At 46.3% G+C, this 16,818-nt stretch overlaps 1 protein-coding gene across 3 annotated transcripts; it reads right to left on the bottom strand.

The window, feature by feature from the left end:
* Positions 1-6,550: 6,550 nt before the first annotated feature.
* On the bottom strand, positions 6,551-10,580 carry LOC311010738 (uncharacterized protein). Of its 3 annotated transcripts, none has more exons than XM_084005335.1 (4): positions 9,933-10,291; positions 9,210-9,340; positions 8,846-8,975; positions 6,551-7,242 (listed from the first exon to the last, which is right to left on the bottom strand). In XM_084005335.1, the coding sequence occupies exons 2-4, from the start codon at positions 9,322-9,324 to the stop codon at positions 6,918-6,920; spliced, it is 570 nt and encodes a 189-aa protein (XP_083861461.1). In that variant the 5' UTR covers positions 9,325-9,340; positions 9,933-10,291; the 3' UTR covers positions 6,551-6,917. The 3 variants fall into 3 exon arrangements, with proteins under 3 accessions (XP_083861461.1, XP_083861459.1, XP_083861460.1); XM_084005333.1 differs by lacking the exon at positions 9,933-10,291 and adding an exon at positions 10,365-10,580 and having other exon boundaries at positions 6,552-7,242; positions 9,210-9,336; XM_084005334.1 differs by having other exon boundaries at positions 6,552-7,242; positions 9,210-9,336; positions 9,934-10,291.
* Positions 10,581-16,818: the final 6,238 nt, after the last annotated feature.

Genomic DNA, 16,818 nt, shown 5'->3' on the forward strand with positions numbered 1-16,818 from the left:
TGAAGGTTTTATACTCACATGCCAATCATCGTGATCATTGGCATAGGAGTACAAAACCAATCGAACAATTAAAAGGCGTGAAATTCAAGCACTAGCCTTCACAACCTGCTGTTATCCAGTGACATATACACAACAAGCACAAGAGACCGCTAGTTATAATATAATAAGATTTATTAAAATCAGTAATAATGATCACAATCAATAACACTGCAATTAACAAAGCCTTATTACCTAACTACCTAACACACAAAGCTAAGCTTAAACAAAGGATGTGTGTGTGTGTGTGCGCGTGCGTGTGCATGTGCGTGTGTGTGTGTGCGTGCGTGTCGAGAGAGAGGGAGAGATGGCTATGGGCGGCCACCAGATGTAGCGAGAGAGAGAGAGAGGTGGAGCTATTCCTCGCAGCGTTCAGGGGCGGAGCCACTGAGGTCTGATGGAGTAGCGAGAGAGAGAGAGAGAGGTGGAGCTATTCCTCGCAGCGGTCAGGGGCGGAGCCACTGAGGTCTGACGGAGTAGCGAGAGAGAGAGAGAGATAGCCGTATGTAGCCACCAGATGTAGCTATGTCCCTAGCGCCCGCCGGGAACAGCTGGCTTAGGACACGGCGTGTATGTGTGTGTGTGTTTAGCGGGACACGAACAAAGAGAGAGAGGATGCGCGAGCGATATTCGGAGGGACGGAAAGCGTGCCGTTATCACACGGGCTCGCGTGAATGAACTGGCGTTTATTCCGCGAGACCGGTCTTTTAACTGATAGTAGAGGCTTTCTGAGCTCGCGAATATGGCGGAGGTTAGTCAGAAACACTGTTACAGAAATCAACCCAGCTACGTGTACACGATCAGTATCCAAATACAGCAGCACATGAACAAACGGACTCGGCGGTCCGCGATCAGAACTTAAAACACATTAACAAGAATTACAAGCATATCCTACACTATCACTTGTGTCTCTGCCCAGACTGATAGCCTCTTACTGGTATCGTTGCGTAAGACGATGACGGCGTTCCGTAACGGCGGTGGTTCGTGAGTCCCCGGCGTCAGCGGGGGACGTGATGAGTCGGCTTCGTCCAGACGAGAGCGGAGCGGGTTTCCTCTCGTTGATCAAACTCAAATAAAGAAAACAGTCCGTGTTTCTTTCTTCCACGGACGGCGATATAATCGCGGCTTGGCGATTTAGTCAGCTTACTTCAGACAGCGTCTGGTAGCTGGACGGCAGGAACCGGCTTGGTTCCTCTTGTTGCAGCGGTGCGCTGCGGGAGGGGGTCGCCTCCCGTTGCAACGTGGTGTTGCGCCGGTTGTAGGAAGAGGCCAGAGTAGGAGTCGGAGTAAGAGTGAATAAGAGAGCGTTCTCCGGGCGGCTTCGGTTTATAAAGCTCAGGCCGCTCCAGGGGACCCCCCGGGGTTCCCTGAAGATGTCAGCCAATAGGATGGTTGGGTGGCGTCGCATCTCTCACCTGGGTGAGATGTGAAACTAAAATGGCGGTGTAGTTTTTAATCCCCTTTGTCCCTTTGTCCTGGCCGCATGTGTAGGCTTCTGTGGGCCGCATTGTGTAGTCCTAACGGTTAGGTCCCAACAGTCCCCCTTTTGGTCTGAAGGTTGAGGTGTGGGACGCAACCTTCGGAGCAACATAAGGGCCGAACCGTCCATGTATTCCTTGAAACTCGTGGGAGTCCAAACAGTCTGTATATTCCATGGAAAAGAGGTTAAACAGTTAATTCAGGTTAAAGTCCATAACTTGATGGAGGCATTGTCTGGGCAGAGATTGAGGCAAGGTCTGGGCAGAGATTTCTAACCGTCTAACCTATATCAAACATCTGCTAAGACACAATTTTCACAAACATCAACATTGTCATTACACTCAGGTAGTTTCAAACAGGACACACCCCAACTATGAAAACGGAACGAAGGAGGAAAAGGAAAGCGAGGAAAAGGAGAAGGGGTTAGTGGTCGTTTGGTTTACTCCTGGAGAAGATTTAAGTTAGCCATATTTACTATGTTGTGGCTCAGGGCTGTAACGCTCCATGTAGCCAGAAACAGAGGAAATGTCAGAGGCGCTGTCATTATCTGAGTTGTCATGTTTGTACACTGCTGGTTCACGTGACTGGGACAGAATTTCGGAGTAGGGCTTCCTACTACTTCTGTGTGAATGCCCATCTCGACGCAGTTGGTGGGCATGTCGGTGATGCTCAGTATCCCCACGCCGTCTCTTACCAGGCTTCTGGGGGGAGTTTAGTGATGGTTGGGTCGAGTCACGCCATAGCGCTATCGTTTTTATCAGCTTCTCGATCGGGTCGCACAGATCCCTATCTTCGTCAGTTTGGGAGTTTGTCTGATTCCAGGGGCGTGCTGGCCGCTCACCCCCTTTCGCGCTGTTATGAGGGCTCTGCTTTAAGGCGGCGGATGTTTGGGAGTTAGTCTCGTTCCTTGGTTTTGTCTGATTCCTGGGGCGTGCTGGCCGCTCACCCCCTTTCGCGCTGTTATGAGGGCTATGCTTTAAGGCGGCAGACGTTTCGGACGCAGATGTGTCGAAGTTAGCGGGCTGGCTTTTAAGTTTGCGCGCTAAGTGGGTTTCCCAAGCCATCTGTGCGTAATTACGAATCTCTTGCATGGAGAGTCGATGTGTCCTGAAATGTATGGTGACATCGTAGCGCACACTTTCGTGTAGGTTATGCAGGAAGAGGGCCTTGAAGGCAGGCTCTTCCTCCACTCCTGGGGAGTTACGGCCCTGAGCATAGGCGGCTCTGAAGCGCCAATAGTACTCCGTGGGTGATTCCTGCCCCTCATGTACGACGGCGAGGGCACTGATCGTAGCGGCGGCGGGATCCCAGTCCCGGCTATACTCCTTCCGGAGTGCTGCACAAAGTCTGGAGTATCGGTCCTGGGTTCTGGGTGCAAGTGTTCCTATGAAACTGCGGACATGTCTGGTTGTGGTCTTCCCGACTAGTCTGAGCTTCTCCCGTGAGGAGGCATGGGGGAGGTCAATCAGGAGTCTGTCTAACTCTCTCAAATATTCGTCAATATTATGGTTCGAGTTGTCGGGATCAAAATGTTGAATATCTTTAGCCATGCTCTCTAGCTCTTCAAAGCGGAAGCGCTGTGGCATCCTTTCTGGTGAAGGCGAGACTAAGCTAGGTTGAGGAGGCGCGTCGCAAATTACAGGTTTGTTCCAAAGATAGGAAGATTTTGGAGGAGAACTTGTGTAAGTTCCACTGCTGGTTTCTTCGCTGTCTGTGTCGGAGCAATGGGAAGCTGCGTAGCCGTTACCGCTATCTCTCAGTGGAGTTTGTCTTAAGGACTTTGTGTCCGCTGGTAACTGTTCCCATCTTCTGCATGGCGGGGGTGTCGTATTTTCACTACAAAAAGAGTGGGAGTCGGAGAAGCCTGAATCACACTGACTGGCCGAGTCGGCTGAGGGAGGACATTCTGGTTTAGACTTCGACCACCTGTTCTTGTAGGACAAAAACTGGGACTCTGTGGTGTGCAGGACATCTAAATAACGCATGGCTCTCATGTCTGCTGCTTGAGCGTCGTGGAGGCGACAAGCACTTTGCTCCTCTAGTACTACCACTTTTTTCTCTAGGGCAGATTTACTCTGAACCAAGAGACAGGTTTGTTTGTAGAAAGTCAGTAGCAAGCATTTTAACAATGGACCCTTGGATGATGTTACTTCATCAGATCTGCTGTTCAGTAACACGTTGATCTCCTCTTGGCACTCACTGAGATTAAGTTTCTGCAAAAACTCAGAGTAGCCTGTCTGAAGGCTCTGTGCCACAGATGAGATGAACTGTTCACAAAAGGTCTCCATTGTGTCTGGAGAGAAAGGAGGGGGGTTATGCAAATCACCTGATAAGGTGACTGGCGGTTCTCTTTTAGAGAGGTCAGCTTCACCCTCTAATGATTCTATACAGCAACTCAGACTTACTGTAGGCTGCTTACTTAATTCTTTGCCAAAGGCACGCTAACTGAAATGCACGGCAGGAACAGTTAGGGAATTATTTTGAAATTTTAACTCGAGCTAGAACCCGTGGTGGAAATAGCAAGGTACAATTTCAACGTTCACAGAGTCGGTGCACTCTGTGGCTCTATTCTCTGCTCTACTTCTAGTAAAGGGAGAATACGGTGGCTTTACTTGTTCGGTGCTAATCGCAAGAAAAAAGAATGTATTTGTTGTTATACTGATGTGGGTGCACAGGTGAGCTGCGTCGACCTGTGACTTACAATGGAGATGTTAGTACTCTTCTACAGCCTGTGGACTGTCAATGAGGTGTCTCTAGCACCTCTGGTGAGTAATAACAGTGTTATAACGCGTCTTAGTATCCCTAACCCTGTGTTTGTTAGTATTGTTGACAATAAATGGCTAATCACAACATGCACATGCAACCCTCAACTGTATTTGCTTGGCAAATAGTAACAGGGAGCAAACAAAGCGATCCTTGAACATCGATTTCTAAACAATGATATCAATAACAACAATTCCTATTATTGTTATTATTACTATAATTCTCAGGTTATTGTGCATAAATCTCTGGATAAAGCTGGTTTAAGAAGCCTCACACGGGGCACCATTTATGTTGGGGTTGTAGCAGGAGCAGATTTGGTTATCAACAGTTAACTATCAATATCAATATGATTATCGGTATTAATAATTATATTTAATATATTATCATGATATAATCATGAATAAACGGGGCACCACCCTGGGATCAGGGAAAAGATAACCTAAAACTGTATTCAGTCTCAATATGAAGGTTTTATACTCACATGCCAATCATCGTGATCATTGGCATAGGAGTACAAAACCAATCGAACAATTAAAAGGCGTGAAATTCAAGCACTAGCCTTCACAACCTGCTGTTATCCAGTGACATATACACAACAAGCACAAGAGACCGCTAGTTATAATATAATAAGATTTATTAAAATCAGTAATAATGATCACAATCAATAACACTGCAATTAACAAAGCCTTATTACCTAACTACCTAACACACAAAGCTAAGCTTAAACAAAGGATGTGTGTGTGTGTGTGCGCGTGCGTGTGCATGTGCGTGTGTGTGTGTGCGTGCGTGTCGAGAGAGAGGGAGAGATGGCTATGGGCGGCCACCAGATGTAGCGAGAGAGAGAGAGAGGTGGAGCTATTCCTCGCAGCGTTCAGGGGCGGAGCCACTGAGGTCTGATGGAGTAGCGAGAGAGAGAGAGAGAGGTGGAGCTATTCCTCGCAGCGGTCAGGGGCGGAGCCACTGAGGTCTGACGGAGTAGCGAGAGAGAGAGAGAGATAGCCGTATGTAGCCACCAGATGTAGCTATGTCCCTAGCGCCCGCCGGGAACAGCTGGCTTAGGACACGGCGTGTATGTGTGTGTGTGTTTAGCGGGACACGAACAAAGAGAGAGAGGATGCGCGAGCGATATTCGGAGGGACGGAAAGCGTGCCGTTATCACACGGGCTCGCGTGAATGAACTGGCGTTTATTCCGCGAGACCGGTCTTTTAACTGATAGTAGAGGCTTTCTGAGCTCGCGAATATGGCGGAGGTTAGTCGAAAACACTGTTACAGAAATCAACCCAGCTACGTGTACACGATCAGTATCCAAATACAGCAGCACATGAACAAACGGACTCGGCGGTCCGCGATCAGAACTTAAAACACATTAACAAGAATTACAAGCATATCCTACACTATCACTTGTGTCTCTGCCCAGACTGATAGCCTCTTACTGGTATCGTTGCGTAAGACGATGACGGCGTTCCGTAACGGCGGTGGTTCGTGAGTCCCCGGCGTCAGCGGGGGACGTGATGAGTCGGCTTCGTCCAGACGAGAGCGGAGCGGGTTTCCTCTCGTTGATCAAACTCAAATAAAGAAAACAGTCCGTGTTTCTTTCTTCCACGGACGGCGATATAATCGCGGCTTGGCGATTTAGTCAGCTTACTTCAGACAGCGTCTGGTAGCTGGACGGCAGGAACCGGCTTGGTTCCTCTTGTTGCAGCGGTGCGCTGCGGGAGGGGGTCGCCTCCCGTTGCAACGTGGTGTTGCGCCGGTTGTAGGAAGAGGCCAGAGTAGGAGTCGGAGTAAGAGTGAATAAGAGAGCGTTCTCCGGGCGGCTTCGGTTTATAAAGCTCAGGCCGCTCCAGGGGACCCCCCGGGGTTCCCTGAAGATGTCAGCCAATAGGATGGTTGGGTGGCGTCGCATCTCTCACCTGGGTGAGATGTGAAACTAAAATGGCGGTGTAGTTTTTAATCCCCTTTGTCCCTTTGTCCTGGCCGCATGTGTAGGCTTCTGTGGGCCGCATTGTGTAGTCCTAACGGTTAGGTCCCAACATAAGCCACCGTAAGCCTCAAACACTGGGTCCTACATTTCCCATAATGCAACTCAACAGCGTCTTTCATTCGACGTCTCTGGCTGCAAAATGTCTTTTAAACTCCAGTTAATAATGAAGGCTTTCATTTCAGTTTTGACTTTTGACCCAAAGTACAATATTCACTGAATAAATGACACATAAAATCAATAACTATATTTAGACACACCATGAAATTGTTTTATTAATGTTGTTATTTAACATGGCCACTTTTTTCCATTTTAATATTTAATTTCATGAAGCCACTCTTCACCAAAGCCTCCATGACATCATGACAAACAATTAAAAGTATTTTTTAAAAAGCATGTGACGGTGATGAAGGCCATGATATATCACTGTAACAGGTTAAAGATTTATTATTAATAATAATAATAATAATAATATTAATTATAATATTTTTTGTTAGGAAGAAGGAGGTTAATACAATAGAGATAATCTTAGAAAGTCTTTATTAAAGATATGACACTATAATGTGTTATTATAAGGAGAATCTATACAGTTAAAAATGAGCTTTCTTATATTATATCATACATGCATTAACTTTCTCTTCACCCCCATGAGTGTTTCTATCTCTCTCTCTGAAGCAGCCTCACTCCCCCGTTATTCAGGACTCTCACCCGTCTCCTCCTCACCACCCGGCTCCCCCTCGGTGGACTCGCCCTCCCCGGGGTCTTCGGGGTGTACCGGGCCAGGTTCGCCACCTCTCCTTGCAGGCTCTGAGATGCCAGAGCCTGTCCGCCTCCCGCCGCCCCCTCCTCCCCCTCCCAGTAGCCGTGGTGACGGAGGAACGGTTCCAGGGTTGCTAGGCGATGAGAGAGCTCGGTGATGCGCTTGCGCAGCAGAGAGACTTCTCTGAACAGGTCGTTGACGGACTCGGACAGAGGGCGCACCCTGCAGGACAAACAGAGGATGTTCAGTTTCAATAAAATAAACGACTATAATATAAAAAATAATTTAATATAATATAATATAATATAATATAATATAATATAATATAATATAATATATAATGTAATGTAATGTAATGCAATGTAATGTAATATAATATAATATTATATAATAATATAATATAATATTATAATATAATATAATAAAATAAAATATTATTTTTATTATTTTAATATTAAAAGAAAAAAAATTACATTAAATAAAATGTCTTAACTGTGGCTGATTAAGTGTGCTTAGCCTATGTGTTACAACTCACCTCACTCTTTTATTTTTTATATATATTTCCATATTTTACCATATTTTCTCTAGCTGTGGAAATCTTACCACATGGTCTATTTAGAGGCAGAGCTTGTGATCAAATCACATCATCTTCATCAGCAGCAGACGGCCAGTTGTCACGGAATTGCAAACAAACGAATTTCCTTTTTTTCCCTCTTGTGCAATTTCATGATTTCTTGTCTATATCTATGACAACTGATATGTGACGTATGTGCTGATGGAGACTATGTGCCTTTTGATGTTCTGTCGCTTCCACGTTCAGGAAGGAACTTATAGCTCTGATAGGGAGATAAAATGTACACATACTGTCAAAAATACTGCTTTTGTTAATTTGTGAGTGAGTGAGTGAGTGAGTGAGTGAGTGAGTGAGTGAGTGAGTGAGTGAGTGAGTGAGTGAGTGAGTGAGTGTGCACCTCTATGTCTGTCCATTGTAAATCTTGCATTCTGCTGCAGAACAGCGCCCAGTTCTGGCTGCTCTAGGACATCATGTGGTTGCGGTGACTCACACTTTGCTGACTCCCCGGGCCGGTAGGAGCCGCTAGTGATGATGTCACGGCTGAGTGCATCTCAGACACCCAGCCACCACCCTGCGCCCACAGTGGGGGGATAACAGTATGTGGTGTTGTTTAACAGCTAACCCAACTACCATACACACACTGCTGCGTACCTCTTGGCTGCTGCTCTGCGGCTCAATTTTATTGTTTTGGTTGGTGTGTTTGGCTAACTGCTAACAGCTAACAGAACAACAAACACTTCTGTATCTCACCGCAACTCGGTAGCCTTGTGGGTCTAGTGTATTACTGCTTGCATACATCGGCACTTGTTTTTGCATCTGAAGAAGTGTCTACGGCACTTTGCAGCCTATAGGTTACATGCAAGACTGGTTCGTATTTGGCTCACTTGAAGACAATGAGCCTGCAGATGTCGCTGCTTATTTTTGAGTTTGAGACAAATGTATTTTAGACGCCCTACAGGCCATTGGCTGAATTTATTAAATCACACAAAACAGCTGCAGACAGCTGGTGGAGATCTGGACTCTACTGAGATCACCTTTCTAGCTGTAGATCGTAAACTCTTCCTCGGGTCATGAAAGTGTCTTTTTTTTTTTTATTGTATGCATTTGAGTGAATTGTTTGTGTTTTTATGTTAGCATAGCTGCTTGTCTCAAATTGCCCCACGAGAGACGTTCAAGTGGCCTATTGAATGTGAGCTGAATTGAATCTGCTCAAATGTAATGCATTAGGGGTGACGGAGGTGTTAAAGTTACCTGGAGTAGTCGGGCAGCAGTGTGCTGGGTTCAGAGTGCAGTAAAGTCTTGATCTCACGGAAGATGCGTTTCCCCCAGGCGTCTAAAACTCTGGTCACACTGCGGACTGAGGCCACATTCACACTGTCGGCTGAAACCAATAAATCACTCTTCCATTTAGAGAAACACAGCCTGGATGAATGAACAATATTACAGGCACATGTGTTACAATCACTTCAAAATCCTTATATTTATCGCATCTCTGCACATTTTCTCAAACGCTGCTTTTCATTCAGTTCACCAATAAATTCTCACAACTTCAAACATTTTGTGATTTACAGTATCTGCGAAACGCCAGGAGATCAAAGGGAGGCTCGTGATTTACCTCCCTCTCTGTAGTTCCAGTACCCATAATCCAGTTCATTCTCCTCGCCGGCTGAACGGGCCCCAGTTGCCATGGCAACCACCATCAGCAGCGTCAACAGAGAGGTAGGGGCCATGACGAGCAGACACTTCCCCATTTTTTAAAAGAAAGAGAGAAGAAAAACAAACCTCATGTGTCGTCTGTTGAAAATGAAGAGATTAACAAACAGAAGGAAATAAAAGAAGTGATGACATGCAGACAGGTGTCATGAGCACAGGCCAGGAAGGAGTCGGCAGTACACATCTGTATAAGGAAGAAGCACATTTACTTACTGTTTTATTTTACCTTTTTCCTCTACTTTATAACTTTCTTTCATAATTTCTTTGTAGATTATTCTTCTTCATAAAATGTGCAGTAAATATGATTAGTTTATGAAATACAACACAGTTTGATAGCTGAATATAGATTTTGTCCACACGACATAGAATACTGTTTGCACTTTAATGCATGCATATGTAATAAATACAATAATTCAGGATAATAATTCACAACGAATACTGCATTTTGCTGCTGTTGCTTCTGTACTTTAATGTATATTTCACATTATTATATACTGTGCTATTTCTCCTCTTTTATTGAAGACGTGTTTGAACAATTGTTCCACCACCTGCACAGATAGAGAGGTGTCTTTAATTCCTTGAACTTTAAAGTAAAAAAAATAGCTTGCAATTACAAAAAGTCTTACTGTAATAGATGCGTTTGTCTGCTTAGTCACTCAGCTCCAATACAGTCCAAACTGACAAATCAAAGTTTTTTTCTCTCGTCCCATGACTCCAGGTGTGAGAAGAAAAACAAGAGAGGAGGACCCAGAGAAGAGGAGGAGGAAACAAGCAGGATTGCATCGACACGACACAGTCTGTGAATCATACTGGACGCTAATGACTCACTGTTGAGGTATTTTACATGTTGTCATGGAATATGAATTTGAGGGCCGATCAAAGGCACAGTGGAAATCTCTAATCTGACACAGCTCGTTTCACATCTGGACAAACACATCAACAACACTAACACGATCACCATCCAGTGTCCCAGTGAGTGTGGCTTGTGTTGAAATAACTGCATTTTAACTTGGTTGACTTAACAGTTCACTAGAAGAGCAAATGAGCCGATACTCACGACTTTGAAATGATGGTGATGCTTCAACTCTCAGCAGGAAGTCCCTCTTCTCTCTCCTTTCCACTCTCCCACTGCCCCGGCCTTTTTCTATACTTGTTTACTTTCTCTCTCTCTCTCTCTCTCTCTCTCTCTCTCTCTCTCTCTCTCTCTCTCTCTCTCTCTCTCTCTGTCTCTCTCTTATTTCCTCCGATGCTCTCACCCTCACCTCGCTGCTGAACTAGCAGGAGAGTGTGGCAGGTCCAGTTTAAAATCTCCTTTTTCGCAGAGAGCTGTCGTATCTTTACACACCAACGCACGCCCAACTCCTGCTCTCTCTCTCTCTCTCTCTCTCTCTCTCTCTCTCTCTCTCTCTCTCTCTCTCTCTCTCTCTCTCTCTCTCTCTCTCTCTGACACACACTATGACATCCAGCTGCTGCCAGATGCACGCTCTCTTCTTTCAGATGAGTCTCGTAAGTTACCCACTTGTAGTCCCGACTCCTTCAGCCCTGTGTGGAACAGACCGGTATAATGGCTGTAATCTCACTCTGCTGCAGGATCCAGTTTCTCCTCCAAACTTGAGTTATAGACCCTTTTCATCTTTCTCTGCTTCCCTCTGGCTGCCCTTTACCCTCACAGCAGCAGCTCACAGCCTCAACACACCTCAGAGCCATATTTTTTTTTTAAACATTTTAAAAAACATTTTTACAGATAACAGGATAACAAGCTTGTTGTGTTCACTCACAATGTAGAGTCCATCCAAACCGTACAATGCTGGGTTCCACTTCCACCAGCTGCAGCAGTAAATACTGCTTAAATCAAAATATACACTCAGAAAAGGGACTTTAGAGTTCATTTTATTACTATAGTCAGAACCTGTATTCAAGTAAAAGTGAAATTAACTGTATTACATTATAGTTCTAAATAATTGTTGTTGTAAATAAGCCTAATGAGATTGATTAATCGAGACAATTATCAGCAGATTATTCGCTGATGAAATAAATTGTAGCAGGTCGAGTTTAATCATGCATGTAAATATAATATATTTTCTCTGATAAATAAGATAGAACTAAAGCTGTCAAATAAACATTTAGTATAATATTTCCCTCTGATAAACTGGAGAAGAAGTTTAAGGTGGCAGATAATGTAAAATAAAGTTTCTGAGGAATATAATACAGTAAACTAATTTAGTGTTTTCCACCACTGGAGACTTGCAACATCAGGGGGTATTCCACATTTAGTCCACAACATGTTTTCTATGTGTTTTCTCTACCAGATTAACTGTAAAGACTGTCAACATCGGCAAAACGATGAAAAAAATCATCTGCCTCTTCAGATTTAAACACCCAATATGTTCAAAGCTGCATGTGCATTTAGGAAGATTATGTTGTGCTCATCATTCAGTGTTTTTACAGTAAGTAAATGATTTGTGTATTACACTCCCCAGGAAAGAGGGGAGATAATAAGTGCAGGAGACGGGATATGAAATGGAATGAATTATTCGTCATTGACTGGCATCCAGATGTTATTCCAGCTCGCTGTGTGTCTGCGTTCATGCTGTGGCTGATGTGAGGTCAGAGTTGGCCACCAATGCAGCCAAAAGAAAATGGTGAAGCAGTCAAGTGTAGAGAGAGGAGAGGAGAGGAGAGGAGAGGAGAGGAGAGGAGAGGAGAGGAGAGGAGAGGAGAAGGGAGGAGAGGAGAAGGGAGAAGGGAGAGGGGGGAGAGGAGAGGAGAGGAGAAGGGAGAGGGGGGAGAGGAGAGGAGAGGAGAGGAGAGGAGAGGAGAGGAGAAGGGAGAGGGGGGAGAGGAGAGGAGAGGAGAGGAGAGGAGAGGAGAGGAGAAGGGAGAGGAGAGGAGAGGAGAGGAGAAGGGAGAGGGGGGAGAGGAGAGGAGAGGAAGACGGAGAGGAGAGGAGAGGAGAGGAGAGGAGAAGGGAGAGGGGGGAGAGGAGAGGAGAGGAAGACGGAGAGGAGAGGAGAGGAGAGGAGAGGAGAGGAGAGGAGAGGAGAGGAGAGGAGAGGAGAAGGGAGAGGGGGGAGAGGAGAGGAAGACGGAGAGGAGAGGAGAGGAGAGGAGAGGAGAGGAGAGGAGAAGGGAGAGGAGAGGAGAGGAGAAGGGAGAGGGGGGAGAGGAGAGGAGAGGAGAAGGGAGAGGGGGAGAGGAGAGGAGAGGAGAGGAGAGGAGGGAGAGAGGAGAGGAGAGGAGGGAGAGGAGAGGAGAAGGGAGAAGGGAGAGGGGGGAGAGGAGAGGAGAGGAGAAGGGAGAGGGGGGAGAGGAGAGGAGAGGAGATGAGAGGAGGGAGAGAGGAGAGGAGAGGAGGGAGAGGAGAGGAGAAGGGAGAAGGGAGAGGGGGGAGAGGAGAGGAGAGGAGAAGGGAGAGGGGGGAGAGGAGAGGAGAGGAGAGGAGATGAGAGGAGAGGAGAGGAGAGGAGAGGAGAGGAGAGGAGAGGAGAAGGGAGAGGGGGGAGAGGAGAGGAGAGGAGAGGAGAGGAGAAGGGAGAGGAGAGGAGAGGAGAAGGGAGAGGGGGGAGAGGAGAGGAGAGGAAGACGGAGAGGAGAGGAGAGGAGAGGAGAGGAGAGGAGAGGAGAAGGGAGAGGGGGGAGAGGAGAGGAGAGGAGAGGAGAGGAGAAGGGAGAGGAGAGGAGAGGAGAAGGGAGAGGGGGGAGAGGAGAGGAGAGGAAGACGGAGAGGAGAGGAGAGGAGAGGAGAAGGGAGAGGAGAGGAGAGGAGAAGGGAGAGGGGGGAGAGGAGAGGAGAGGAAGACGGAGAGGAGAGGAGAGGAGAGGAGAAGGGAGAGGGGGGAGAGGAGAGGAGAGGAAGACGGAGAGGAGAGGAGAGGAGAGGAGAGGAGAAGGGAGAGGGGGGAGAGGAGAGGAAGACGGAGAGGAGAGGAGAGGAGAGGAGAGGAGAGGAGAGGAGAGGAGAGGAGAAGGGAGAGGGGGGAGAGGAGAGGAGAGGAGAAGGGAGAGGGGGGAGAGGAGAGGAGAGGAGAGGAGAGGAGGGAGAGAGGAGAGGAGAGGAGAGGAGGGAGAGGGGGGAGAGGAGAGGAGAGGAGAGGAGAGGAGAGGAGAAGGGAGAAGGGAGAGGGGGGAGAGGAGAGGAGAGGAGAAGGGAGAGGGGGGAGAGGAGAGGAGAGGAGAGGAGAGGAGAGGAGAGGAGAGGAGAGGAGAGGAGAAGGGAGAGGGGGGAGAGGAGAGGAGAGGAGAGGAGAGGAGAGGAGAGGAGAGGAGAAGGGAGAGGAGAGGAGAGGAGAAGGGAGAGGGGGGAGAGGAGAGGAGAGGAAGACGGAGAGGAGAGGAGAGGAGAGGAGAGGAGAGGAGAGGAGAGGAGAAGGGAGAGGGGGAGAGGAGAGGAGAGGAAGACGGAGAGGAGAGGAGAGGAGAGGAGAGGAGAGGAGAGGAGAGGAGAGGGGAGGAGAGGAGAAGGGAGAGGGGGGAGAGGAGAGGAAGACGGAGAGGAGAGGAGAGGAGAGGAGAGGAGAGGAGAGGAGAGGAGAAGGGAGAGGAGAGGAGAGGAGAAGGGAGAGGGGGGAGAGGAGAGGAGAGGAGAAGGGAGAGGGGGGAGAGGAGAGGAGAGGAGAGGAGAGGAGGGAGAGAGGAGAGGAGAGGAGAGGAGGGAGAGGGGGGAGAGAGGAGAGGAGAGGTGTGAAGGAGGGAAAAAAAGGAGGGTTATCAAAATAACAGCTGCATTTCAACATCTGCACACACTGAGTTACAGCCGTGAAGAAGTCACCATCAGCCACAGCTGGTTTACATTAACAACAGGCAGTTTGTCACCTTCGGCTGAAATCCAGCCTCACACACACACACACACACACACACATACACACACACACACACACATACACACACACACACACACACACACACACACACACACACACACACACACACACACACACACACACACACAGAGCACAACACTGTCCCGCTGTGGAGGAAAGCCAACACTGCACTTCACTTCGCAACCGGCAGTTGACGTAACAGAACAACGCAACCAGAAATATTCTTTCTTAACGCAACACAAAGCGAGCTGGGGCCACTTTAGTACAATTTTATTTCTACGTGGACGTATCCTCATGGGTTGCCACGCTTTCAGGCTTTAATGTCAAACAGGCATCGAACAAAGTTGAAAATGTTCTCTTTTATCAGAGCTGTGGTCCGGTTAGCGTCCCCAATAAGTCAGTCTCAAGATAAACTGAACAGTTTGAGGAAGTGGCCTTGCCAGAAACAGGAAACCCAAAGCTGCAGCTTATGTGCCAAGACAAACTGAAACACTAGATACGTGGAACAACCTCGACCAAGAACACAAGAAACATTCAAAGAACATGGATGCTCAACAAGTTTGGGGTCTTTCTTCCACGTCAGCCTGGATGTTGGTCCTCACCTTCCTCTCTGTTTGCTCAGGAATGGCAACACAAAGTAAGCCACCCTCACTCTTTTTTGACTGACACTCACTTATAGGTTAAAGGGCGACGCTTGCTGAAAACAACGGCGTGGATCACTAATGTAACTATTTGATTGTTTGCACTCAAAAGAAGTTCTACCTATTGTTTTTTTTCTTTGAGGAATCATATTTTTGAATAATAATCATAAATCATTCATCGATAAATGTCAAAATAATAGCATAGATGTGTCACAGTTTCTTAAAACCTGAGATGAGGTGTTTAAAGATTCTTTAAAGAATCAGAGTATGTTTGATGCTTTTTCTTAATAATCGATCGATCACTTCGAGGGTGGGTTTAGCTCAGGAGGTAGAGCGGGTTGGCTGGTAACTGCAAGATTGCCGGTTCGATCCCGGGCTCCTCCTAGCTGAGTGCCTGGTGTCCCTGAGCAAGATGCCTCACCCTAATTGCTCCTGACGAGCTGGCTGTTGCCCTGCATGGTTGACTCCGCCGTTGGTGTGTGAATGTGTGAATGAATGGGTGAATGTCAGTCATTCCTGTAAAGCACTTTGGACAAAAGCGCTATATAAATGAGGCCATTTTACTTGTTGAATCAACTAATTATTTCAGCTTTCATATTAATCTCTGTGTCCCTTCACAGACCTCCACCTGGAGAGCACTGTCTTTGTGGCAGGCAAAGAGCTCGACATCATCCTTGAGTTGCCGTTGCCAACGAACCAGAGCAATGTGACCTGCTCCGATCCTAGCAACCAACAGATATATAGCAGTGACATCTATGAGACGCATGGACCAGCATGTGCCATACTGAAGTTGAAAAACCTGACCATTTCAGGAGAATACAGCTGCCAATATAAAACATCCAAAGTGTACTGGTTCCTTCGAGTGGTCAGTGAGTATCAGAAGAGAATGTGAATGAAAGATGGAAGTGAAATGGGTTTTTAGGGGAGTGAAGGAGCAGTTAGGAGATTTAATGTTTCTTCCGTTCTGTGTTTGTATGAGATCTTCAAATTGGAGGTGATAACCAGGTATGAGCTCTCTGTAAAAGACCATTTCCCACTACCTTACGGAGAAGACCCACCGACTGTGATGCAAGTTTGCCCCTCTTCATGTTCTCAAAGCACTGTGGGGTAGACTGACCAGTGGCATTAAAACAGGGAGGAGTTGACAGTTGAAAATGTTCAAAATCGTACAAAAGAGAAATTTGCCTGGAAGCTCACTACATTCATTCACTATTTTTTCTTTTGTTGTGTTTCATTTGTAATTTGTATTTGTTGGAAAGCTAACTAAGAACACATGAGGTAGTGGTGAGACAGAAAGTTTTCAACCAGATGTATTTATGTTCATGTCAATCAGACGGCAACCTCCTGGTCTGACAAGGGAAGTGCCTTAAACCTGCATTCTTTCTACTGGCCATCAGGGGGCGACTGCTCTGGTTGCAAAAAGAAGTCTGATTGCAAGTCTCCGAGGATATTACCTTAGTTCTCACCTGATTTATTACCTCAGTAAACATTGTAAACATGAGTTTATGGTCTCAAAGTCTTCTTCAATACAGCATGATGTTCATTTAGTAAATTATGCTCCATTTAGAGTCAAACAGATGTTTAACAGGTTATACTTTAGGGTATTGACAAGTTGCTACCACAGAGATGTCCACATTTTCGTCTTACAACTTTAACCCTTTCACATTATTTTCCATTCATGAAAGTTAACTATAAAACATTGTTGTCACCTTAAAGTCGAACTAAAATGACAAAATGCCTTATAAATTAACTGTTGGAGAAGTCCTATCGACACAATGTTGGCTAATAAGCTAGTTACTCAGTAATGCCCATCCTGTTTCAAAGGATTTAAAGCCCACAAAATGCTAACAAAATATCATATATTTAACAAGAAAAACTTCTGATGAAAAATGTAATTAAAAAAAACTTAATCTAATAAAAGTTTTTCTTAATTATACATTAAATATTCATTGATTCATTGATTACATGCTCAAGCAGCCAGTTATGAACCATTCCTGCACTGACTGATAATGAATTGCGGGTGTTTTCCAGGTGAAGACTATTGGTATAC

Source organism: Eutrigla gurnardus (assembly GCF_963514095.1).
Source record: "Eutrigla gurnardus genome assembly, chromosome: 3".
NCBI lineage: Eukaryota > Metazoa > Chordata > Actinopteri > Perciformes > Triglidae > Eutrigla > Eutrigla gurnardus.

What these genes read in the sequence shown, in the direction of transcription:
- LOC311010738 (XM_084005335.1), bottom strand. Translation starts at nt 9,324, where the DNA reads ATGGCCCCTACCTCTCTGTTGACGCTGCTGATGGTGGTTGCCATGGCA. An exon ending in CTGGAACTACAGAGAGGGAG is followed by an intron (nt 8,976 to 9,209) that starts GTAAATCACGAG and finishes TATTGGTTTCAG; the next exon opens with CCGACAGTGTGAATGTGGCC. An exon ending in CTGCTGCCCGACTACTCCAG is followed by an intron (nt 7,243 to 8,845) that starts GTAACTTTAACA and finishes TTTGTCCTGCAG; the next exon opens with GGTGCGCCCTCTGTCCGAGT.